The sequence below is a fragment of the Loxodonta africana genome, chromosome 20, assembly GCF_030014295.1.
Source record: "Loxodonta africana isolate mLoxAfr1 chromosome 20, mLoxAfr1.hap2, whole genome shotgun sequence".
In the NCBI taxonomy this organism is placed as follows: Eukaryota; Metazoa; Chordata; class Mammalia; order Proboscidea; family Elephantidae; genus Loxodonta; species Loxodonta africana.
The window spans coordinates 56481116-56506023 of NC_087361.1; the positions used below are offsets into that span (position 1 = coordinate 56481116).

Sequence of the window (24908 nt, forward strand, 5' to 3'; positions counted from 1 at the left end):
TGGCTGTTGATTGTGGATCCAAGTAAAATGAAATCCTTAACTTCAGTCTTTTCTCCATTTATCATGATGTTGCTCATTGGTCCACTTGTGCGGATTTTTGTTTTCTTTATGTTGAGGTGCAATCCATACTGGAGGCTGTGGTCTTTGATCTTCATTAGTGAGTGCTTCAAGTCCTCTTCACTTTCAGCAAGCAAGATTGTGTCATCTGCATAACGCAGGTTGTTAATGAGTCTTCCTCCAGTCCTGATGCCCCATTCTTCTTCATATAGTCCAGCTTCTGGGATTATTTGCTCAGCATATGGATTGAATAGGTATGGTAAAAGAATACAACCCTGATACACACCTTTCCTGACTTGAAACCAATCAGTATCCCCTTGTTCTGTCCGAACAAACTGCTTCTTGATCTATGTAAAGGTTCCTCATGAGCACAGTTAAGTGTCCTGAAATTCCCATTCTTTGTACATAGAAATAAAATCCTCTAATTCAATGTACTTGTGATTGTGGAAACTTTGTAGAGATTTCTTGAATATAGAAAAATAATTAAAACATTCCCAAGACTGAAAATAGTTAACAGATGTTATACATTAGAATCTATGCCATACCAGGAGGCTTGTTGGTTGAGTTTTGTAGTTACGGTGGGGTTTGGTTTTTTTTTTTTTTTTTAGGTTTTTAAAAATATTTAATAAAAGGTGATTTGGGAGAGAGGGAAAAGCAAAACTCAATCTTTTGAAAACATGTTTTCTTCCCTTTTGTTAATCTCTTGTTTAGGCAATCCTCCTTGACAGTTTTATCCTCCAGAATTACATGCGTTTAAAATAGTAGGGTCTCACTTTGTGGATACACCTGAGGCATTTGGAGAAAATTCAGTTTTTCAGAACAAACTGGGATCACTTTTCTCTACCTGGTAACATAAGGGTACCTACCAAAGCCTCATGGGAGAAGATTCTCAGAAGGCTTTCTTTGTTGCGGAGAGGACAGGATTTCCCAGCCCTTTCTCTTCTGTTCTCTCCATCTCCCCACGTCCACCACCACCACCCTGTGCATTCCTCCTTAGCTCTCCCATCGCGGTTATGATCACTGATTGTGCCATGGGGCAGTGGGTTTGCTGTTTGCCTAAATATTGGCTGATGTTTAGAAGTAATATTTAAACATGTTTCTAAACATCAGTATACCACTTTTCCTAATTTAAATAACCAATCAATGTATCTTTTTCTTTATATTCTTTACATTTATAATGCAGGAAAAATGAATAAAGTTTAAAATTTTGTGATGAGTGAAGTATCGGTACCTAAGTTGACTCGCATACAATTTCTGTGCTCTGAGATACTTCGGTACTTCGCAGATTCTTCTGCACATGTGCAGGTCCTCTGTCCTCATAGGGTGTGTTTACTGGCTTTCCTTAGTAATTTTCCGTTTGTTTCACAACCAGTTACTTGGGAAAGGCTGAAGACTCTTTATTTTCAATCTCAAAACCTGTATTTTAAAACTTGGGACTTTTAAAAATTCTGATTTTATGTGTTGCATAATTTTTCTGGGTGAGAAATACTATGCATACAAAAGCACTTCTGCCTTAGGTGTTCTGTAGGTGTTAGATTATAGGCAAAACAGACAAAAACTTGTTCACCACCTGAAATTTCTAATGCTGGTACCTAGGTCAATTTCCTATGAAGTCAATTTAATATTAACAGTATAAAGATTATCATTATTAGGAGATGTATTTTGAACAATTTTATTTATGGTGGTGTTCTTGAATTTCAAGTAATTAATCAAGGTATGGAAACCCTGGTGGCACAGTGATTAAGAGGTCGGCTGGTAACCAAAGGCCGGCAGTTCGAATCCAGCGGCCGCTCCTTGGAAACCCCATGAGGCAGTTCTGCTCTGTCTTACAGTGTCACTATGAGTCGGAATTGACTCAACGACAGGGAGTTTGGTGTTTTTTTTTTTTTAATCAAGGTATGCAATGTTTATGAAAAGGAAGCCCATACATATTGTCCAGGTGGATACTTCTTTTTTTTATATTTCAAGTAAGTATGATAACTTTATATAATATGTCAATTTTTGAATTCTCTAAGACCAGATGAAAGAGCAGTAGTCATGGATATTAGATCAAGTGATTCTTAGCATAGCTATAGAACAGCTATCTTCAGTATACTTGAAAGTGAGCCATATTTCTCCGGGGGAAAAAAAAAAGTGTTGGATCCTCTTGAGAGTTCAATTTGTCAAGCATATTGCTTTTGAAATGCTTTGGCTATGTGCCATACGGTGTCAAAAGATGCTTTATGGTTCAAATGTCTTAGTTCTTCTGGAGAAATAAATGACTTTTCCCCACTTGTTTCAGAGAATAAAGACCATTTTCATTTATCTTAGCTAGGGAAGACAGAATTTGCTAATAGTTTTTTTTTTTTTTTAATTGTGGTTCATGATCTGTGTTTGGTCAAAGACCGCTTTAGGAATCTAATGAAAATTATGAGCCTTCTCTGCCAGAAAAATGCAAATATACCCCAACTTTGCATGCAGTTTCCTGGTGTTCCCCAGGCTGAAGCTTATTCATGCACCCTGGCTAAGAAGCTTTGCTGTATATGTTTAGAGTTCTGTAAGTTAATTCCAGGAAGAGCCCTAAGGGAGACACTGACTTTTGATTCTTACTTTCTTACTTGTTCTGTTTTTATCTTAGTTATTTCCTTGTGGATTTAATAGAATTTATATGGAAACCCTGGTGACATAGTGGTTAAGTGCTACGGCTCCTAACCAAGGGTCAGCATTTGGAGTCCACCAGGAGTTCTTGGAAGCCCTATGGGGCAGTTCTGTTCTGCCCAACAGGGTCACTGTAAGTCGGAATCGACTCGACGGCATTGGGTTTTGGGTAGGTACTTTAATCAGGTTGACCACCAGGAAAGGTTGATACAGTTAGTGTCATGAAGTTTTTCTTAACTATTTCTCCCAGTTCATTCATTACTGGGTAAATAAAGAATTTAATGACACCCAGGTTTGTCATCTTTAATTGTTTCCCCCGAAAGAATTGAAAAGATACTTTTAAATAACTAATTTTACTTGAGTCTCTTAAACAGTATTGGCAAAGAATGAGGCAACAGTGTAGCCATCTGTTTGTTCCCCTCTGGGGTTGGACTAGGCGTTCTGCAAGGACTTGGTTATGGCAAAGTAAGGCAAGTTATTAACTCGTTTGTAGTATATGTTCCTTCATCCGTAGATTGCCGTCTCAGAAGTTCAACTTAAAAGAGAAAGTTTATCAATCTGTTGTTGTCAGGTGCCCTCAAGTCGATTCCGACTCATAGCGACCCCATGTACAACAGAAGGAAACACTGCCCTGTCCTGTGCCATCCTCACAGTTGTTGCCATACTTGAGCCCATTTTTACAGCCACTGTGTCAGTCCATCCAGTTAAGGATATTCCTCTCTCTCACTGACCCTCTACTTTACCAAGCATGATGTCCTTCTCCAAGGACTAGTCCCTTCTGATAAAGCATGTGAGACCAAGTCTTGCCTCACTCCTAAGGAGCTTTCTTGCTGTACTTCTCTCAAGGCAGATTTGTTCATTCTTTTGACGGCCCACAGCATATTCAATATTCTTCGCCAACACCATAATTCTTTTCGCATGCATGAATTTTCATAAATTTTCTGCTTATCTCAGTTCATGCCATCGTTAACTCCTAAGTTCAAGAAAAGAGAAGACCTGGCATGTCTGCCTGTGTACGGCCTCTTGATTTTCTGACATTTGATTGTGTATTGCAGCAGTGTCTGACTTGGATGAAGGGAATGATAGAAAAACTTCGAAGTCTTCAAATCTGGATGTCAGGCACCAGAGCCTTCTGTTGCCTTATTTGACATCTGTTATTTTGTGGCTGCCACAAGCTCCGTTTCTTCGGAGGTACTTGAAACTGCAGCTTATTTAGGCAATTCCAAAGATAGGTTCAGCCTATCCTGTAATGCTGCTATACTCAAAAATAAGTGTTATGTATTTTTTTAATTCTTAGGTGTCTTCATGTATATGATGCATTTACAATTTTTTTTAACTTTCTCATTAGCTTGATTTTTTTCTGTAGATGTTTTAAATTTGTTTCTTATTGTTTTGCATTTTGTAGTGCTTCTCATGTTACTAGCTTTACTTCCATCTTTTTTGACTTTGTGTCTGATATTTGACGAGCTATAACTCAACACCCAGTTTCCAGCGCCCAGTGTAGAAAGGAAATCTGCAGTGGAATTGTTTGGTAAAATGAAAACTATTTCTGCATATGGTCTCGCTGGTATATCAACAGTCATCATGGCCATGGCCATCATCCTGATTGGTCTGCCCTGTCTGCCCCTGTTGTTAAATATCATGAAGATGACCCTGCCTGTAAATAAAATTTTTTCTTGGGTAAAATGAGAACTTTTCCTTTTTAATATGTAATCAGGTTACTAGAACATCAAGTTGGAATTGTATTCTTCCCCTGTCATTTGTAACTCCTTTCTGTTTAATTTTAGCTCAAGTTTATTTTGTTACTGGTTATACCTTTTTGGTTTATCCTTGCAGTAAGAATAAAATCTAAATAAAGTGACACTGAAATAAAGTAAATTTCATGTGATGAACAGTATCTATGAATTCAAGAAATCTCAGAGCTGAAGGAAAACCTAAAGATGATTCAGTTGTGGGCCCACGGTAGGGACCTGAAACTAGAATCCTGTCTTCCCAGTAACTGAACTTTAGTTATTGTTTATTGACAGAAATTGTTCTTTCTGAACCCATTTAAGGGTTTTATGCTATTGAAGAGGAAAGTTTAAGGTAGGAGAAAAAGAAAGCCTTTCAGTCACTTTTCATTCTTTTTTTTTTGTTGTTGTTAATTTTTATTGTGCTTTAAGTGAAAGTTTACAAATCATGTCAGTCTCTCATACAAAAATTTATATACACCTTGCTATATAATCCTAGTTGCTCTCCTCCTAATGAGACAGCACACTCCTCTCCACCCTCTATTTTTTTTAATACTTTTTATTGTGCTTTAAGTGAAGGTTTACAAATCAAGTCAGTCTCTCACACAAAAATCCATATACACCTTGCTACACAATCCCAGTTACACTCCCCCTAATGAGACAGCCCGCTCTCTCCCTCCACTCTCTTCGTGTCCATTTCGCCAGCTTCTAACCCCCTCCACCCTCTCATCTCCCCACCAGGCAGGAGATACCAACATAGTTTCAAGTGTCCACCTGATGCAAGAAGCTCATTCCTCACCAGCATCCCTCTCCAACCCATTGTCCAGTCCAATCCATGTGTGAAGAGTTGGCTTTGGGAGTGGTTCTTGTCCTGGGCTGACATAATATCTGGGGGCCATGACTGAGACCTTCTGTCTCAGTCAGACCATTAAGTCTGGTCTTATGAGAATTTGGGGTCTGCATCCCACTGCTCTCCTGTTGTCTCAGGGGTTCTCTGTTGTGTTCCCTGTCAGGGCAGTCATTGGTTGTAGCTCGGCACCATCTAGTTCTTCTGGTCTCAGGATGATACAGTCTCTGGTTCATGTGGCCCTTTTTGTCTCTTGGGCTCATAATCGCCTTGTGTCCTTGGTGTTCTTCATTCTCCTTTGATCCAGGTGGGTTGAGACCAATTGATGCATCTTAGATGGCTGCTTGCTAGCGTTTAATACCCCAGACGCCACTCTTCAAAGTGAAATGCAGACTGTTTTGTTAATAGATTTTATTATGCCAATTGACTTAGATGTCCCCTGAAACCATGGTCCCCAGACCCTTGCCCCTGCTACACTGGCTTCGAAGCATTCAGTTTATTCAGGAAACTTCTTTGCTTTTGGTTGAGTCCAACTGTGCTAACCTCCCCTGTGTTGTGTGCTTTCTTTCCCTTCACCTAAAGTAGTTCTTATCTACTATCTAATTAGTGAATACCTACTCCCACCTTCCCTCCCTCCCCGCCTCATAACCACAAAAGAATGTTTTCTTCTCAGTTTAAACTATTTCTCAAGTTCTTATAATAGTGGTCTTATACAATATTCGTCCTTTTACAACTAATTAATTTCACTTAGCATAATGCCTTCCAGGTTCCTCCATGTTATGAAATGTTTCACAGATTCCTCACTGTTCTTTATGAATGCGTAGTATTCCATTGTGTGAATGTCCCATAATTTATCCATTCATCCATTGATGGGCACCTTGGTTGCTTCCATCTTCTTGCTATTGTAAACAGTGCTTCAGTAAACATGGGTGTGCATATATCTGTTCATGTAAAGGCTCTTATCTCTCTAGAATATATTCCAAGGAGTGGGATTGCTGGATCATATGGTAGTTCTATTTCTAGCTTTTTAAGGAAGCACCAAATCGATTTCCAAAGTGGTTATACCATTTGACATTCCCACCAGCAGTGTAGAAGTGTTCCAGTCTCTCCACAGCCTCTCCAACATTTATTATTTTGTGTTTTTTGGATTAATGCCGGCCTTGTTGGAGTGAGATGAAATCTCATTGTAGTTTTGATCTGCATTTCCCTAATGGCTAACGATCATGAACATTTCCTCATGTATCTGTTAGCTACCTGAATGTCTTTGTTAGTGAAGTGTCTATTCATATCTTTTGCCCATTTTTTAACTGGGTTATTTGTCTTTTTGTAATTGAGTTTTTGCAGTACCATGTAAATTTTAGAGATCAGGTGCGTCTTCCATGATCTTTATCGTTTTAGATTTTATATTTAGGTCTTCGATCCATTTTGAGTTAGTTTTTGTGCATGGAGTGAGGTACGGGTCTTGTTTAATTTTTTTGCAGATGGATATCCAGTTATGCCAGCACCATTTGTTAAGAAGACTGTCTTTTATCCATTTAACTGTTTTGGGGCCTTTGTCAAATAGCAACTGCTCATATGTGGATGGATTTCTGTCTGGATTCTCAATTCTGTTCAATTGGTCCATGTATCTATTGTTGTACCAGTACCAGGCTGTTTTGACTACTGTGGCAGTATAATAGGTTCTAAAATCAGGTAAAGCAAGGCCTCCCACTTTGTTCTTCTTTTTCAGTAATGCCTTATTTACCCTTCCATATGAAGTTGGTGATTTGTTTCTCCATCTCATTAAAGAATGTCCTTGGGATTTGGATTGGAATTGCATTAAATGTATAGATCGCTTTTGGTAGAATAGACATTTGTATAATGTTAAAGCTTCCTATCCACAAGCAAGGCATGTTTTTCCACTTATGTAAGTCTCTTTTGGTTTCTTGCAGAAGTGTTCTGTAGTTTTCTTTGTATAAGTCTTTTACATCTCTGAGAAGATTTATTCCTAAGTATTTTATCTTCTTGGGGGCTACTGTAAATGCATTGATTTGGTGGTTTCCTCTTCGATGTTCTTTTTCTTGGTGTAGAGGAATCCAGCTGATTTTTGTATGTTTATCTTGTATCCTGATACTCTGCTGAACTATTAGTTTCAGTAGTTTTCATAAGGATTCCTTAGGGTTTCCTGTGTATAAGATCCTGTCATCTGCAAATAGAGATTCTTTTACTTCTTCCTTGCCAATCTGGCTGCCCTTTATTTCTTTATCTAGCCTAATTGCTCTGGCTAGGACCTCCAACACAATGTTGAGTAAGAGCGATGATAAAGGGCATCCTTGTTTGGTTCCCTATCTCAGTGGGAATGCTTTCAGGCGCTCTCCATTTAGGGTGATGTTGGCTGTTGGCTTTGTATAAATGCCCTTCATTATGTTGAGGAATTTTCCTTCTATTCCTATTTTGCTGAGAGTTTTTATCATGAATGAGCGTTGAACTTTGTCAAATGCTTTTTCTGCACCAATTGATAAAATCATGTGATTCTTGTCTTTTGTTTTATTTATGTGGTGGATTACATGAATTGTTTTTTTAATGTGGAACTACCCCTGCATACCTGGTATGAATCCCAGTTGGTCATGGTGAATTATTTTTTTGATATGTTGTTGAATTCTCTTGGCTAGAATTTTGTTGAGGATTTTTGTGTCTACGTTCATGAGGGATATAGGTCTGTAATTTTCTTTTCTGGTGATGTCTTTACCTGGTTTTGGTATCAGGGATATGGTGGCTTCATAGAATGAGTTTGGTAGTATTCCGTTCTTTTCTGTACTCTGAAATACCTTTAGTAGTAGTGGTGTGAACTCTTCTCTGAAAGTTTGGTAAAACTCTGCAGTGAAGCCCTCCAGACCAAGGCTTTTTTTTTTTTTGTTGGGAGTTTATTACCTTTTCAATCTCTCCTTTTGTTATGGGTCGACTTAGTTGTTCTACCTCTGTGTTAGTTTAGGTAGGTAGTGTGTTCCTAGGAATTCATCCATTTCTTCTAGGTTTTCAAATTTGTTTCAGTACAGTTTTTCATAGTAAGCTGGTATGATTCTTTTAATTCCAGTTGGGTCTGTTGTAATATCGCCCATCTCATTTCTTATTTGGGTTATTTGCTTCCACTCTTGTTTTTCTTTTGTCAGTTTGGTCAGTGGTTTATCAAGTTTATCGATTTTTTTTCAAAAAACGAGCTTTTGATCTTGTTAATTCTTTAAATTGTTTTTCTGTTTTCTATTTCATTTAGTTCAGCTCTAATTTTCATTTTTTGTTTTCTTCTGGTGCCTGTGGGTTTCTTTTGTTGCCCTCTTTGTATTTGTTAAAGTTGTAGGGATAATTCTTTGATTTGGGCCCTTTCTTCTTTTTGTATGTGTGCATGTATTGATATAAATTGGCCTCTGAGCACCGCTTTTGCTGTGTCCCAAAGGTTCTGATAGGAAGTGTTTTCATTCTCATTGGAGTCTCTGAATTTCTTTATTCCATCCTTAATGTCTTCTATAATCCAGTCTTTTTTGAGCAGGGTATTGTGCAGTTTCCACGTGTTTGATTTCTTTTCCCGTTATTGATTTCCACTTTTATGGCCTTATGGTCAGAGAAGATGCTTTGTAATATTTCAGTGTTTTGGATTCTGCTGAGGCTTGGTTTATGACCTAATATGTGGTCTATTCTAGAGAATGTTCCAAGTGCACTAGAAAAGAAAGTACACTTGGTTGCTCTTGGGTGGAGTGTTCTGTATATGTCTACGAGGTCGAGTTGGTTGATTGTGGCATTTAGATCTTCCGTGTCTTTATTGAGCTTCTTTCTGAATGTCCTGTCCTTCACCGAAAGTGGTGTGTTAAAGTTTCCTACTATTATTGTGGAGCCGTTTATTTCACTTTTCAGTGCTGATAGAGTTTATTTTATGTATCTTGCAGCCCTGTCATTGGGTGCATAAATATTTAATACGGTTATATCTTCTTGGTGTATTGTCCCTTTAACCATTGCAGAGAGTCCTTCCTTATCCTTTCTGATGGATTTAACTTGAAAGTCTATTTTGTCAGAAATTAATATTGCCACTTCTGCTCTTTTTTGATTGTTTGCTTGATATATTTTTTTCCATCTTTTGAGTTTTAGTTTGTTTGTGTCTCTAAGTCTAAGGTGTGTGTCTTGTAGGCAGCATATAGACGGATCTTGTTTTTTAATCCATTCTGCCACTCTCTGTCTCTTTATTGGTGCATTTAGTCCATTTACATTCAGGGTAATTATGGATAGGTATGAATTTAGTGCTATCATTTTGATGTCTTTTTTTGTGTGTTGACAGTTTCTTTTTCCCACTTGATTTTATGTGTTGAGTAGATTTTCTTTATATATTGTCCTTTCCTCTTATTTGTTGTTGTTGATTTTGTTTCTGCTGAGTCTGTATCTTTCCCTTGTATTTTATTTTGGTGAGTAGGATAGTTTATCTCCTTTGTGGTTACCTTCTTATTTACCCTTATTTTTCTAAATTTATAACTAACTTTTATTTCTTTGTATTGCCATATCTTCCTCTCCATAGGGAAGGGGTATGATTACATTTCTTAGTCCCTCTTTATTATTTTAATGTTGTCTTCTTTTATATAATAACATTGCCGTTACCCTGTGTTGGGCTTTTTTTTTTTTTAATCTTGCTTTGTTGTTTTGGATTTCCCTGTCTGGGTTGACATCTGGTTGCTCTGCCCAGTGTTCTAGTCTTGGGTGGATACCTGATATTATTGATTTTCTAACCAAAGAACTCCCTGTAGTATTTCTTATAGTTTTGGTTGAGTTTTTACGAATTCCCTCAACTTGTGTTTATCTGGAAATGTCTTAATTTCATCTTCATATTTAAGAGACAGTTTTGATGGATATATGATTCTTGGCAGGCAATTTTTTTCCTTCAGTTTTTTAAATGTGTTATCCCATTGCCTTCTTGCCTCATGGTTTCTGCCGAGTAGTCCGAGCTTATTCTTATTGGCTCTCCCTTGTAGGTGACTTTTGTTTTATCCCTTGCTGCTCTCATAATTGTCTCCTTATCTTTGGTTTTGGCAAGCTTGATTATAATATGTCTTGGTGACTTTCTTTTAACATCTACCTTATGTGGAGTTCAATGAGCATCTTGGATAGATATCTTCTTATCTTTCACAATATCAGGGAAGTTATCTGCCAGCAAATCCTCAACAATTTTCTCTGTATTTTCTGTTATCCCTCCCTGTTCTGGTACTCCAATCACTCGTAGGCTATTTCCCTGGATAGAGTCCCACATGATTCTTAAGGTTTCTTCATTTTTTAAAATTCTTTATCTGATTTTTCTTCAACTATATTAGTGCCAAGTGATTTATCTTTGTGTTCAGAAACCCCAGCTTCTACTTGCTTAGTTCTGCTCCTCTGACTTTCTGTTGAGCTGTCTACTTCTGTAATTTTATTGTTAATCTTCTGAATTTCTGATTGCTGTCTATGGATTTTTCCAGCTTATTAAACTTTTCATTATGTTCCTGAATAATCTTTCTAATTTCTTCAGTTGCTTTATCTCTCTGTTCCTTGGCTTGTTCTATGTATTGCCTCATTTCCTTCCTGATGTCTTGAAGGGTACTGTATATTAAACTTTTGTATTCTGCATCTGGTAATTCCAGGAATGCACTTTCGTCTAGAAGATCCCTGGATTCTTTGTTTTGAGAGCCTGTTGAGGTGATCATGGTCTGTTTCTTTATGTGACTTGATATTGACTGTTGTCTTTGAGCCATCTATAAGTTATTGTATTAGTTTATGCTTGCTTACTGTGTCGTAGCTGCTTGCTTTGTTTTGTTTTGGTATACCCCTATGGGTTGCTTGAGTGAGCTAGGTTGATTATTTTCACCTTTGGAGCTCTGGTGTCCTGTCCCCAGTTGGCTAGAGCTGTTATCAGGTATATCAGTCTAGGAGTCCATTCAGTTTTCTTGTATGAATTCAGCTCAGGTTTCCAGGTAGCTGATCATCAAGTGTGTGATACAGGCTCCGTCCTACAGTCTTAGAGGGGCAGGGGTGATTTGCATATATACCAGTATCTGATTGCAGCAGGGGGTCACGCTCTGAACAAGGCAGGGGGCTGAGAACCAACCCCCAAGTGTCTCTGAGGAAAACGCATCTCTGTTCCCTAGAGCGTGCTGGTGGGTGGGTTCTGCAGACGGACCATGGGCACCCAACATTTTTAGTTGTAAGGACTGGGAGGTACCAGTTATCTTTGGACCCCTGTAACGGGTGGCTGGGTGACCTGAGTGGAGCTACCAGTCCTTAGGTCCCTGATGTGGGTAGGAGAGGACCTTGTTTAATAGACAAAGTATTGTCAAACGTCAAACACCCACCTCTCCACCACACAGCTGAAATGGTTGGAGTTTGCCAGCAAGGGCCTATTCTCCCGACATAGGCCCACACAGGTCTGTGCAGAAGGGAAAGGTGCTCAAGGTGCACGGATGGTTTATGCCTGGACATGAGCTGCTTCTGACCTGAGTTCCCCCGGTTAATGGAGCTAGCAAATTATCTTTTCCCCCCAGTTGCAAATTTTTTCCTTCCCCAAGGCCAAGAGGATGGCTCTAGGCACTCACCAGGGTCTATCTCAGGCCCAGGGATTCAGCTGCTGAAGCTGGCTTGGGGGTGGGGGTGGGGGTCAGTAAAATATACGCAAGCACTTAGCTTTTGCCAAGAGCGCCGTTCTCCTCAGGTTCCAGAGGTGTGAGTAGGCTGTGTGGCTGGCTGCTTCTCCTTGAGGAAACTGCGGCTGAACGCTAGTACCAGCCTACCGCCACCAGCGCCGCTGCTGCCGCTCCGGGAATGGTGCCTTAGGGCTCCCCGCGATTCAGGTCCGGTAACTCCTCTCTACTTCTGAACGGTCTCTTCCTCCCCCTGACCGTCAGTTCATTGTCTAAGCTTGCCTTTGATGCTCTGGGTTCCTAGCTTGTCACAGATATACTCGTTTCACTTGCTTTTTCAGGTCTTTATTGCAGAGGGCTCAGTAGAAGCGTCTGTCTATTCCGCCATCTTGGCTCTGCCTTCCACCCTCTATTTTTGTGTTCATTCTGCCAGCTTCTGACCCTCTCTGCCTTCTTATCTTCCCTCCAGACAGGAGCTGCCCAAATAGCCTCGTGTGTACTTGATCCAAGAAGGTCACGCCTCACCAGTATCATTTTTTATCGTATAGTCCCTTTTAGTTCCTTCCAGTCCCTTAAGAGTAGGGTTTGGGAATAGTTCCTGTCTTGGGCTAGTAGAAGGTGTGGGGACCATGACATCCGGGATCCTACTAGTCTCAGTCAGACCATTAAGTTTGGTTTTTTTAGGAGAATTTGAGGTCTGCATCGCACTGCTCTCCTGCTCCCTCGGGGGTTCTCTGTTGTGTTCCCTGTCAGGGCAGTCATCGGTTGTAGCCAGGCACCATCTAGTTCTTCTGGTCTGAGGCTGATGTAGTCTGATTTATGTGGCCCTTTCTGCCTCTTGGGCTCATAATTACCTTGTGCCTTTGGTGGTCTTCATTCTTTCCTCCAGGTGGGTTGAGACCAATTGATGCATCTTAGATGGCCTCTTGTTAGCATTTAAGACCCCAGACGCTGCTCTTTAAGGTGGTATGCAGAATGTTTTCTTAATAGATTTTATTATGCCAGTTGACCTAGATGTCCCCTGAAACCATGGTCCCCAAGCCCCGACCCCTGCTACGCTGGCCTTCAAAGCATTAAAGTTTATTCTGTAAAGTTCTTTCCTTTTGGTTTAGTCCATTTGTGCTGACCTCTCCTGTATTGTGTGTTGTCTTTCCCTTCGCCTAAAATAGTTCTTGTCTACTATCTAATATATGAATACACCTCTCCCTTCCTCCCTCCCCACTCTCGCAACCATCAAAGAATATTTTCTTCTCTGTTTAAACTATTTCTCGAGTTCTTATAATAGTGGTCTCATACAATATTTGTCCTTTTGCAACTATTTTCACTCAGTATAATGCCTTCCAGATTCCTCCATGTTATGAAGTTTTCCACGGATTCATCATTGTTTTTTATTGATATGTACTATTCCATTGTGCGAATATACCATAATTCATTTATCCATTGATGTCTTTTTGCTGCTGTAAAGAGTGCTGCAGTGAACATGGGTGTGCATATATCTGTTTGTGTAAAGGCTTTTATTTGTCTAGGACATATTCCAAGGAGTGGGATTGCTGGATCATACCGTAATTCTATTTCTAGTTTTTTAAGGAAGCACCAAGTCAATTTCCAAAGTGGATCTACCATTTTACATTCCCACCAGCAGTGTAGAAGTGTTCTGGTCTCTCCACAACCTGTCCAGCATTTATTATTTTGTATTTTTTGGATTAATGCTGGCCTTGTTGGAATGAGATGGAATCTCATTGTAGTTTTGATTTGCGTTTCTACAATGGCTAATAGTCGTGAGCATTTCCTCATGTATCTGTTAGCTACCGGAATGTCTTCTTTAGTGAAGTGGCTGTTCATATCCTTTGCACATTTTTTAATTGGGTTATTTGTCTTTTGTTGTTGAGTATCATGTAGATTTTAGAGATCAGACACTGATCAGAAGTGTCATAGCTAAAAACTTTTTCCCAGTCTGTAGGTAATCTCTTTACTCTTTTGGTGAAGTCTTTGAATGAGCGTAGGCGTTTGATTTTTAGGAGCTCCCAGGTGTCTAGTTTCTCTTCTGCATTGTTAGTAATGTTTTGTATACTGTTTATGCCATGTATTAGAGCTCCTAGCATTGTCCCTAATTTTTCTTCCGTGATCTTTATCGTTTTAGATTTTGTATTTAGGTCTTTGATCTGTTTTCTTCCACTCTTTCTTTTAAAGTATGTCTCAGTGATTGGGCTGATGATAGAGTAGGCCACCTGTATCTGTGGGAAGCAGTCTTTTGGAGCTCTGGCCGGCTTTTAAGACATTTAGAGGTTGTTTTAATATCACTCTGCTGCAGTTTTCCTTTCATTTAGATATGTTAACTGGCACCGAGAGGGGAGATCACTCTGACAGGAATTGTACCATTTTTCCATTTGTCTCTGAAATATCAAATCCAAAATATTAACCAGGTTTTTCACTTGTGGTATTTGAGATTAATTACTATTTATGCTTGATCCCAAATTGCTGTGAATACCAATTCTGCTGAATTTTTAACACATGGGAGTTTTATATCTCATGGTATGGCAATGAGAAGGGTAATGAAAAATGGAATTCTTTTCCTCTGGTGTTGATTTTCTCTTCTCGGTTGAACTTTAAGCAGTCAACTGCACAGCCTCCATTCTTGTCCTTGCCTCTCCCTAGCAGCCTCCTGTCTCAGGTGCCTTTCCTGATGTGGAAGCCACATGCCGAGCCTGCTGCCATAGAAAGTAGTCCACCAGTTTGTGCTTTACCAAGTTGCTTCTTCCTGCTGCTTCCTGCCTAAATATTCTTGGTCGTCATGTGCTGGGTTCCCCACTGAAGCCCCTTCCTTCCCTACTCCCCCATCTCCCTCGCCCAACTTCCTAATCTCCATTTCAACTTTACTTTCTTATATCTTTCTTCCCTTTCAGTGCATCTCAGCTGTTACTTACAGCTTACAAAACTCTTGTGTATGCATTTTAACTTTATCTTCAGAACAGTCTGCTGTTAGCTGCCATAGAGTCGGCCTCCAGACTCCTGGTGACTCCATGCACAAAAGAATCACTGCCATCCATAAGGTTTTTGTTGGCTGACTTTCAGAAGCAGATCCCTAGCCCTTACTTTTTAGTCTGTCCTAGTCGGGAAGCTCTGCTGAAATGTGTTCAGCATCATAGCAACACACAAGCCTCCATTGATAAAAGTAGTCTAGTTAGTAGACAGAGGTTAACTAGGGCTTTTCTCTGGTAACAAGTGTATTTTAACACTGATTTTCTACAGACAGGCCTGCTACCTTTGTTTTTCAATCTCTAAATGAATCCAAGGGTAGCGATATGGGGCCAGGAAGAAACCTGCCCATGTGGACTTGGAATGAGCAAGGCGACAGAAGATAGGGTACACTTTGGTCCTTAAACTTCACCATATAGACTCTTGAGTTGTCCATTTGGACGACTAACTCTAGTTCGCCAGACCAAGAAGTCAACCAGAAGTCCACTCTTGCCTTTACTGGACACTTGGACTCCTGATTTGTTGTTGACTCAAGTAAGAGAAGTTTCAGTGACTGAGTCTGTACTGACAGTCTGATTCCTATATAATCAGAGGGTATCCCCCTCAACAGGCATTTCCTTGTTGTTCATAATTTTGGGCTTTTAAACTTCCCACTCAAGTATTTGAAATACCATAGAATGCATTTTATGTTCAGTAGCCTGTTAAGGAAATTACTGCAGCTCCTGGGGCTCATTTCAAATGCGGAAATCACATCCCAGGTGGTGATCATCCAGGTAATGGCTTTGTACTTTCAGTCTGACTGCCATCTAGTTTGGAACAGCTGATAGCTTCACACATGGATTTGTTCAGAGGTGATGGTCCTGCAAGAGGTGCATTTGAAGAACAGACCCTGGGGGCGAGAATTGAGGTCCTGAAGCAGAATAGACCCTGGGGGTGAGAATTGAGGTCCTAGAGCAGAATAGACCCTGGGGGTGGGAATTGAGGTCCTGGAGCAGAATAGACCCTGGGGGCGAGTATTGAGGTCCTGGAGCAGAATAGACCCTGGGGGTGGGAATTGAGGTTCTGGAGCAGAATAGACCCTGGGGGTGGGAATTGAGGTTCTGGAGCAGAATAGACCCTGGGGGCAAGAGTTGAGGTCCTGGAGCAGAATAGACCCTGGGGGCAAGAATTGAGGTTCTGGAGCAGAATAGACCCTGGGGGCAAGAGTTGAGGTCCTGGAGCAGAATAGACCCTGGGGGCAAGAATTGAGGTTCTGGAGCAGAGGAGCAGAGGCATGTCCATTTGCTGTAAGGCAGGGTATCCCATACAGGAGCTGAGGTTGAATGAAGGTAGTGTGTGTAGAGGTCTGTGTACTTTCAAAGCCAGTAGAGGTTGGTATTGACTGAATATCAGAAGAGCCTTGAGGTTTTATCTGTGATTATTGCCATACCTTAAAGCTGGCTGAGTTCCGTTATTATCGCCAAGGTCTTTAGCAGTGTAGCTTTTCTGATGTCCTTCCTACTATCAGGTCCTTCCTCAAGCAAATCACGGAAAATCTCTCTAATGTATCACGGCCCACAAATCACAGAAAATGGTTATGATGTGTCATGGCCGACTAAAATAATCCTCAGCAGCTTGTGGAGATCAGTCATGTCAAAATGTAGAGTGATTTCAGTTTTCCAAGTTAAACATATTTTTCAAATCTGAAATGTTACCTCCAAAGTTCCTGGACGTCCCCACCAGCAAATGTTGCATGCTGATAAACAGTTGAAATGCCCGGCCCCTCATGTCAGTGTGTGACCTGTTTCTTGATCCTTTCTAGGAACTAAGAGAAATACATAATAAACAACAGCTGCAGAAGCAAAAGTCTGTAGAGGCCGAACGCCTGAAGCAGAAAGAACAAGAGCGAAAGATCCTAGAATTAGAAAAACAAAAAGAGGAAGCCCAAAGGTGAGTCTTTTGAATGGATGGTGAACCCATATGGAAGCAACTTGTGAGCGTTCACTGTTCTCCACCTGGCCTCTCTAAAGCAGTCACTGCACCAGAAAAAACCGTTAGTCTTTCATGTGTGTTGTGTGGTGGGGTGTACATGCAAGCGTATGTGGGTGTGGGTGTGGGTGTGTGTGTAAATCTTGGCATATGTAAGTGCCCCCTGAAGTTTCTGTTAGCCCCTAGAGCTTTCCCTACTATGTAGATAAACAGAATTATGCGGGGAAATTGGGACATCCAGTGTGCTCATTTGCATGCCAAAGACCAGAATACGTTTCCAGTTCACAGCCTTTTAATGCTAGTGGTGGTCAAGAGTGCTGAGTTTGAAATCAAAGCCCCTGAGCCAGCTCTCTGTGGCTCTTCAGTAGGACTGACAGTGGGCCACTCTGGCCTCTTTCTTCTTTTTCTCAGCTGCCAATTAAAGTTGAATACAAAAAGAGAAGATTTGTCATCGATGCTTATCTACAGACATGTTTTTGTTTGAATGTTTGTGTGTGTGGGTTTTTTTTTTTTTTTAACTTTCTGTAGTAAATTGCAGCAATTTATTTTAACTTTTGGGGTGTCTGATTTTGTTATTGGATATTTGCTTTTAAAGTTTCAGTTAATTTTAGACTCTTGAGAAGCAAAAGTGACCAAATGTCTCAATGATATGCTATAAATTATAAAATCTGGTTATTGAAATTAGACTAAAAAGATGAAGAAATAAGATACTTTAGGCAAGTTCATATTGGGCTGAACTCAGTTAAACTGCCTGGACTCACGCGTGTTTTGTTAGGACTGACATATGTAGTATTTGTGTGTGCGTGTGTGTGTGTATGGAAATGTGAGTGGGGATGTAACTATTACATACAGTTTTGTTTAATCAGACTACTGTAATATTATGTATAGTATAGTGGTCTGATTTTTTTTTTTTTTAATGCCAGTGGGTAAGTGACCAATTTAGACTATTTTGTGGTTTTCTTGGGGGTGGATTAAGGATTGTTTAGCTCTTTGTATGTGCTGATTTACTCTAACTCTATCCCTTTATCTCGAAATTTATAAAATGCTTTTATTGCTAACACTATACCAAAACACACACAAACTCGTTGCTGTTGAGTCAATTCTGACTCATAGTGACCCCTTAGGATAGAGTAAAACCACCCCATAGGGTTTCCAAGGAGCAGCTGGTGGATAGAACTGCTGACCTTTTGGCTAACAGCCGACCTCTTAACCACTGAGCCACCAGGGCTCCTCACTATACTGCACTGAAATTTCACATTCCTACAGAGTAGAAGGATCCCTGCTGTTATACTGGTTAAGAGCTTGGCTGCTGACCAAGGATGTATGGGGGCCATACTCTCTGGGTTTCTTCAGCCTCTATCAGGTTATTAAGTCTAGTCTTTTTTTGTGAGTGAGAATTTTGTTCTACATTTTTCTTCAGCTCTGTCTGGGACCCTCTGTTGTGATCCCTGTCAGAGCAGTTAGTGGTGGTAGCTGGGCACCATCTAGTTGTACTGGACTCTGTCTGGTGGAGGCTGTGGTAGTTGTGGTCCATTAGTCCTTTGGACTGAATTTTTTATATTTTTAGTAAATACCAGTTTTAAAATTGAGAAGTATTTTTGTTATAAAATCGGTCAGAAGTCTTCTCTCTGTGTTTTCCTACACCCTGTGCCATTGTCTGGCTCTGATTTGGAACCCCGAGAGCGTTTTTTCATCCACTCAGATTGCTCTGTCTGAAGAACAATGTCCCCTTGATGCTGAGGGTCCATTGACTAGATGAGGCTTTTCCGTGAGAAGAGGCAAAGTCGTGTGGAACTGAAATGTCTTTGTTGCTGTAATCAAGTCTTTCTGTTGGCAGACGAGCCCAGGAGAGGGACAAGCAGTGGCTTGAGCACGTGCAGCTAGAGGACGAGCACCAGCGGCCGAGGAAACTCCACGATGAAGAGAGACCGAAAAGGGACGAAAGCGTCAAAAAGAAGGACAGTGAGGAGAAAGGCATGCAGGACAAGCTGAGTCGGCTGTTCCATCAGCAGCCAGAGCCAGCTAAGCCAGCTGTTCAAGCACCCTGGTCCACCGCAGGTAATGGAGGGAAGAACATGCTAGAAAATGAGTCGTCTTCTCGCCTAGAACCTCTAGAGAAATTTCCATGTGTTATCAGACCCCATCTTCGCTAACCAGTAGGAATGAGAAGGCCAGCCTCTGTTTTTGGATAGTGCAGTTGATTTGTTCAAAGCTGTTTGTTCTCTAGCACCATTAACCAACCGATTGCGACGGAGGCGACTCTGACTCATGGTGACCCCATGTGTGTCAGAGAACTGTGCTCCATAGGATTTTCAATGGCTGTGACCTTTCAGGAAACCCTGGTGGTGTAGTGTTTAAGTGCAGTGGCTGCTAACCAAAGGGTCGGCAGTTCGAATCCGCCAGGCGCTCCTTCGAAACTCTATGGGGCGGTTCTACTCTGTCCTATAGGGTCGCTATGAGTCGGAATCGACTCGACGGCACTGGGTTTGGTTTGGTTTTGGTGACCTTTCAAGGAAACCCTGGTGGCGCAGTGGTTAAGAGCTATGGCTGCTAACCAAAAGGCCTGCAGTTTGAATCCACCAGGCACACCTTGGAAACTCTATGGGGCAGTTCTGCTCTTTCCTGTAGGGTCACCATGAGTGGGAATCAACTCGATGGCGATAGGTTTGGTTTTTTGTTTGGTGACCTTATGGAAGTAGATCACCAGGTCTTTCTTCCAAGACAACTCTGGGTGGATTCCAAGTGCCAACCTTTTGGTTAGTACACAGGGACTCCTCTAGAGTCGTTAGGTGTCTGTTTAATTCTCACCAGCTGTATCACACTTGCATCCAGAAGTCTTTTAAGGACTTAACAAAATGGCGTGAAGTCCCATTGCTGAGCCCCATTCACACACCTGTGCATCCTGCAGGAAGAGCTTTTAGCTTCCCCAGTTTGGTATTTTCCCTGGGAATGGCTGGGCTGTTTCAGCAGCAGGGAGTGTGGCTTTTCCCCATTGCCTGTGCTCATGTGGCTTTCAGTCTGCACTGCATTCAGCTGTCCTTACACCTTTTGAGAAGAGTGCCTTCTTTTTTTTGCCCTTTGACCATAAGGCACCTCTTTATAAAACTGATAAATGAAAGATACCTAATTTGAAATAGCTAGGAGAAGTTATAGAATATTGGATGCAAGCTGTAGTGTGTGTTCAAAATGTTTACATGGCTCTGTAATACTGTACGGCTTTGCAAATAATACTTATCTGAAGAAAGTGATTGTTTTTCCCTCTGTGTGGTAAACTGTTGATTTTATGTGTTTTGTGATCACCGTTACTTCATCCTAGGCAATTAATTTAAGTCCCTTGTCCTTCCTCCTGGCATAGAATGAGAACATTTTCCCCCATTCAGTCAGTGGGAAATTTTGTGTATCATGCACTTGAAGACTTTATGGCGATAATACCACCACCCTGCCTTTCAGACAAGATAATTATATGTCAAAGTACTGCAGCTCTGGGGTATAAAAGCTCGAGAGCTGTTATTAGTTATTGTTAACCAGAACCCAAAAGAGCCTCTGCTTGCATGCATTTTTCAAATTTTATTTCATTTAAAATCTGAATTCTTTTTATCCTGGGTCCTTAGGATTATTACTATTTTTTTTCCTAAGAAATGCGGAGTAACACTTATTTTACCAGGAATTATTGGTAATAACCGTTCTTGGTGAAATTAACACTTATGTCATTTCCATGGTTTTTTAAAAAGGAAAGTTGTATTTTTTTGCCCCTTTCCAAGTGAACTTCCTCCTTGGTGGATTCAGACTTTGGGTCACTTCCTAACTTCTGGATTGTGCCCCTCGGCTGGGTGGGAGGAGGGGCATTGATGCTCTACAGAAGTGCATGGCTCTGGTCCACACTAAGAGGCAGAGTGAAGGGCCCTGTAGACTGCCTAGAGCTCACAGCAGTGCCTGACCTTTGTCCAGGAGAGTCTGCTAATGACCTCTCTGATGGGCTGAGTGCCAACATCAGTCGGTCCTGCTTCGGCATCCGTGTTTCAGAAATTTTTGGCCCAGGTGCGAAGGTAGCAGAGGAGATGGTGGGTACTTGCCTTGCTGTGCGTTTCCGTTCCAGGTAATGTTTTATTTTTTGTTCCCCCCTCTGTAAACAGAAAAAGTTCCACTCACAATTTCCACCCAGGAGAATGTAAAGGTGGTGTATTACCGAGCCTTGTACCCCTTTGAGTCCAGAAGTCATGATGAGATCACCATTCAGCCGGGGGATATAGTCATGGTAAGAAAGACGCTGGAGAGAGCGGTTTCTGGTGCTGGTTATCACCTGTTCTCTTTTGTACTTTATTTGACAGTTTTTTACAAGTATGAAATCCCATAATCTGGCCTCAGGGTTATTGATGTGTAGGCAAAATCTTCTTCCTTTTCTAATAGAATGAAAGATGACCTTTTAAAAACTTATCCTAACATTTTTAAATAGTGTTGCTAAATAAAATGTGTTCTGCTCGCAGCCTTAGCATAATTGTTTTAAATACTTTTGAGCACAAAATGCTCTATCATTCTCACGATTGCCAGTTATAACTTTTGTATCTTTGGATCAAAGCACCTTTTTCCCCTTTAATTCTGTGAACTATATGAAAAGTGATGAATTAAATACAATGAATTTGCTTTCCTGCTGCATATACATTATTAACTGAGGAAAAAGTCCAGAATTTTGTTTTGTCATGGTTCTTTTAATTCTGATAATGTCATAATATTCTTACGATTACAATTGACTATACTTACTATAGTAACAGCCCTAAGAAAGAAAATAAAGCAATGTGATTGACCTAGATTATTTTCTAGAAGGAAACAGTAGCTCCTTAATCTAGCTGTTCATTTAAGAATAAAATTCTTAGAAGTGGTTGGACTTTGCATTGATACTAGCCTTTTTTTTTTTTTTTTTTAAAAAGATGGGACCCATTCAGAATTTTAAAAGGACAACTAAAGTTACACATTGAACCAGACAAGTTTCTCATTCTAGGACTGTGTGTCTTTACTCACGTGCCCATCCAGTGTGTGGCATCACACCTCTGTGAGGGAAGATGGGCTCTTAAAATGGGCAGAAATAGAAGAAACGGTGTGTATGACACTCAGAGAAATCAATCCCTTCTCCCTTCGTTTTCTGATAGCTGCTTTCACTCTAATTACCATGGGCCGGAAATAAGGGAGTCAAGCCCAAAGGTCCAAAATCTTTAAAAGTCAAAATCACCTTAACAATAATTAAAAACTCTCTTCGGATACACTCCACACTGACTGCCTGAAGCATGCGGGGTGCCAGCTCACTCGTTCTTTTCAGAAAGGATTGTGGGTGTCTCCTAAATTGGAGCACATCCCCTGTCCACGTGAACGTCCATGCAAAGCCTAACTGGGGTAGTTCCTAAGCTCCCTTCTTACGTCACCATCTCCGGGATCCTACTCTGTGTTTTCTTATGCTCCAAATCTACTTTACTCATACTGCCTCATATTTGAAATGTTATGTCTTTTAAAGCAAATTAGTTGTAAAATATACAAATACCCTGCAATAACAGAAATCTAAAAAATACAGAGTGGCTTTAGATAGGGTCTCATTACAAAGTCATGTTTTACGTTGTAAAAAAAAGAAAAAGCCTGACATTTTCGAAACTGGATTTCATCGCAGCACAAGGTGCAGGGAAGTAAGGCTCGTGTCTTTTTCATAAGACAACGTTTGCGATACAGAAATGCTATAGATGCCCTGTAGCCTCATGAGAAAATGTCACTGTTTTTCAGGGGAGCGTGTTTGGGGCTGTTCTGTGATCCTAATCCTGTCACAGTAATCTTGCCTGCAGCTGGCTAGTTTAACCAGCAGCTTAATTAGATGAATAGAGTTTAGATACACTGGTAAGAATAAAACGTTGCATTAAACATGTATTCTGCCTTGCTTTCAAACCTTTGCTTTCCTGGTGGAGGTTAAAGGGGAATGGGTAAGTGCCATTAACTGTCAGGAAGTCTGCATCTTATTCAATGTTTTGTTCTTTTAGATCACTTTAATCCTGTGTAAGTATGCATATCCTTGGGTGTTGTTGTGGCAATAGAAATATGTTTGAATTTGTGTAGTAGGTTGTGCTTAAAAAAAAGTGTAAATGCTGAGTTTGTATCTGGTTTCATTTTGAGATGCCATTTTTAATACTACTTTGAAGACTCTGCATTTAGCAAGTTATTAGGTCAAGTCTCCATCTCAGGCCATGGACAAAAATAGGTTCCAAGTAGATTAAACTTAAAAGATAAAATTCTAAAAGTATTAAAAGAAAAAAAAGGAGAGGTTTGGAATAATTTTGTGGCTAAGAAAGGCCTTCCTAAGCCACCAAAAAAACAGAAGACATAAAAGACAAAGATTGACAGTATAAAAAAATTGGAATTTCTGAACTGTAAAATATAAAAGGTTATAGCCTTACTACAGAAACAGCTAATAAGAAAAAGAGGCACAAACCTTGGAAATTGGTAGAGGACGTGAAGAAACATTCACAGGTGGAGAAAAGTTAATGATTTTTAAAAATATGTGAAAAGATGCTTATCTTCCATGGTGATCAGGAAAATGCAAATTAAAACAAGGTGGCATTTTTCTTTATCTGTCAAATGAGCAAGTTTAAAAGTTTGATAATATCCACCTTTGTCAAGAATAAAGGAAAATGGAGACAAATACACATTGTGAGCAGGTTTGTATAAATTGGTTAAACCATTTGGAAGGCAATTTGGCAATTTTAAAATTTAAAACTCCCATTCATCCTGACCCAGAAATTCCTCTTTTTCCTCTCCCATAGGCTGTTTTTGGTAAATGCTCAGATACATGTGTACATGAGTGTTCACTGCAGTGTTGTTGGTAAAAGCAGAAAATAGCCAAATGTCCATCAGTAAAAGAATGGCTCAATAAACTATGCTTAGCCAAAATAAATACAGTGAGACATTACAAAATTATGTAGATCTACATATACAAATAAGCTCTCCAGTGAAAAAGCAGAAACAATATGTAGAGTGTAATTGCATTTTTGTTTAAAACTCTATGTGTGTATGTGTGGGTGTTTGTATATGCATGGTTAACAGTCTTAAAATATATGCATCATGCTGTTAATAGTGGTTACCGCTGGGCAGTAAAGAAGGGCTTTCCCATTTGATTTTGTATACTTCTACATTATTTTCTTATTTACATATATACTACATTTGTAACTTTTAAAAAAAAAAACTCTGACTTTAGAGACGAGTATAGCAGAGAACCTTCCCATCTCTGGAGTGGCGTTTACATTACCTCAGACATCCCAAATACGTAACGAAGTGTGGAGTCTACCATTAGGTGTGATTTGTTGACTTGCTGAAGGAACAGCAGTGTCTTCATTGTGCACAAACTGCGACATGACACTTCAGATCCATTCAGCAATATATGTGAGGATATAAATCAGTGCAAAAAGTGGAAATTGATATGTAATAGCAACAATTTTTATGTTTTTTAATTTCATGAAGTTTGCAGTTAAGAAATGTGAGCATGAGAATCGTGTAATAGAACATCACTGTCCGTCTCTTGGTTGAATCATCAAGGGTTGACTTTTACTTTTGTGGACACAGTCATCATTAGAATCTCAGATTTCTCAAACTTTTTTGAAAAATAATGGTACATATTAGGTTATACAAGTCTTAAAAAAAAAATTCCTTTTTAATATAGGAAGTCTTGGGGAGGGGCTTTAAAGAAAGATTTTGATGAAACTTGAGAATGAGCTCGCTTTTCTCCAAAAATACTTTTCATGGTTCATGAAAATTCGATGTGATATTTTATACATAGCCCTGTTCTAAATGTTGATGATACAAAAAAAAACATAAGGTGGTAGCTGCCATATTGTTGTTGTTTTGTGCCATTGAGTTGCTTCTGACTCAAAGCAACCTCATGTGACAGAGTAGAACTGCCCCATCGGGTTTTCTTGGCTGTAATCTTGAGGGAAGCAGCCGAGCGCTTAACCATTTGTGCTACTAGACTTCTGTATCTGCCATTCGTATGTTTAAAATCTTTTTAGAAAAGCCGGGAGAAGCACATACAGCAAGTCTGTGCTG

At 40.1% G+C, this 24908-nt stretch overlaps 1 protein-coding gene across 12 annotated transcripts in view; it reads left to right on the forward strand.

Moving 5' to 3' along the window:
* Window positions 1-24908, forward strand: part of ITSN1 (intersectin 1) — a 176454-nt gene that overhangs the window by 118462 nt on the left and 33084 nt on the right. For all 12 annotated transcript variants that reach the window (XM_023548435.2, XM_023548438.2, XM_064273214.1 and 9 more), the window contains 3 exons: window positions 16672-16799; window positions 18676-18896; window positions 20972-21093. In XM_023548435.2, the coding sequence (XP_023404203.2) occupies window positions 16672-16799; window positions 18676-18896; window positions 20972-21093 (471 nt within the window). The remainder of the gene's footprint in view (window positions 1-16671; window positions 16800-18675; window positions 18897-20971; window positions 21094-24908) is intronic.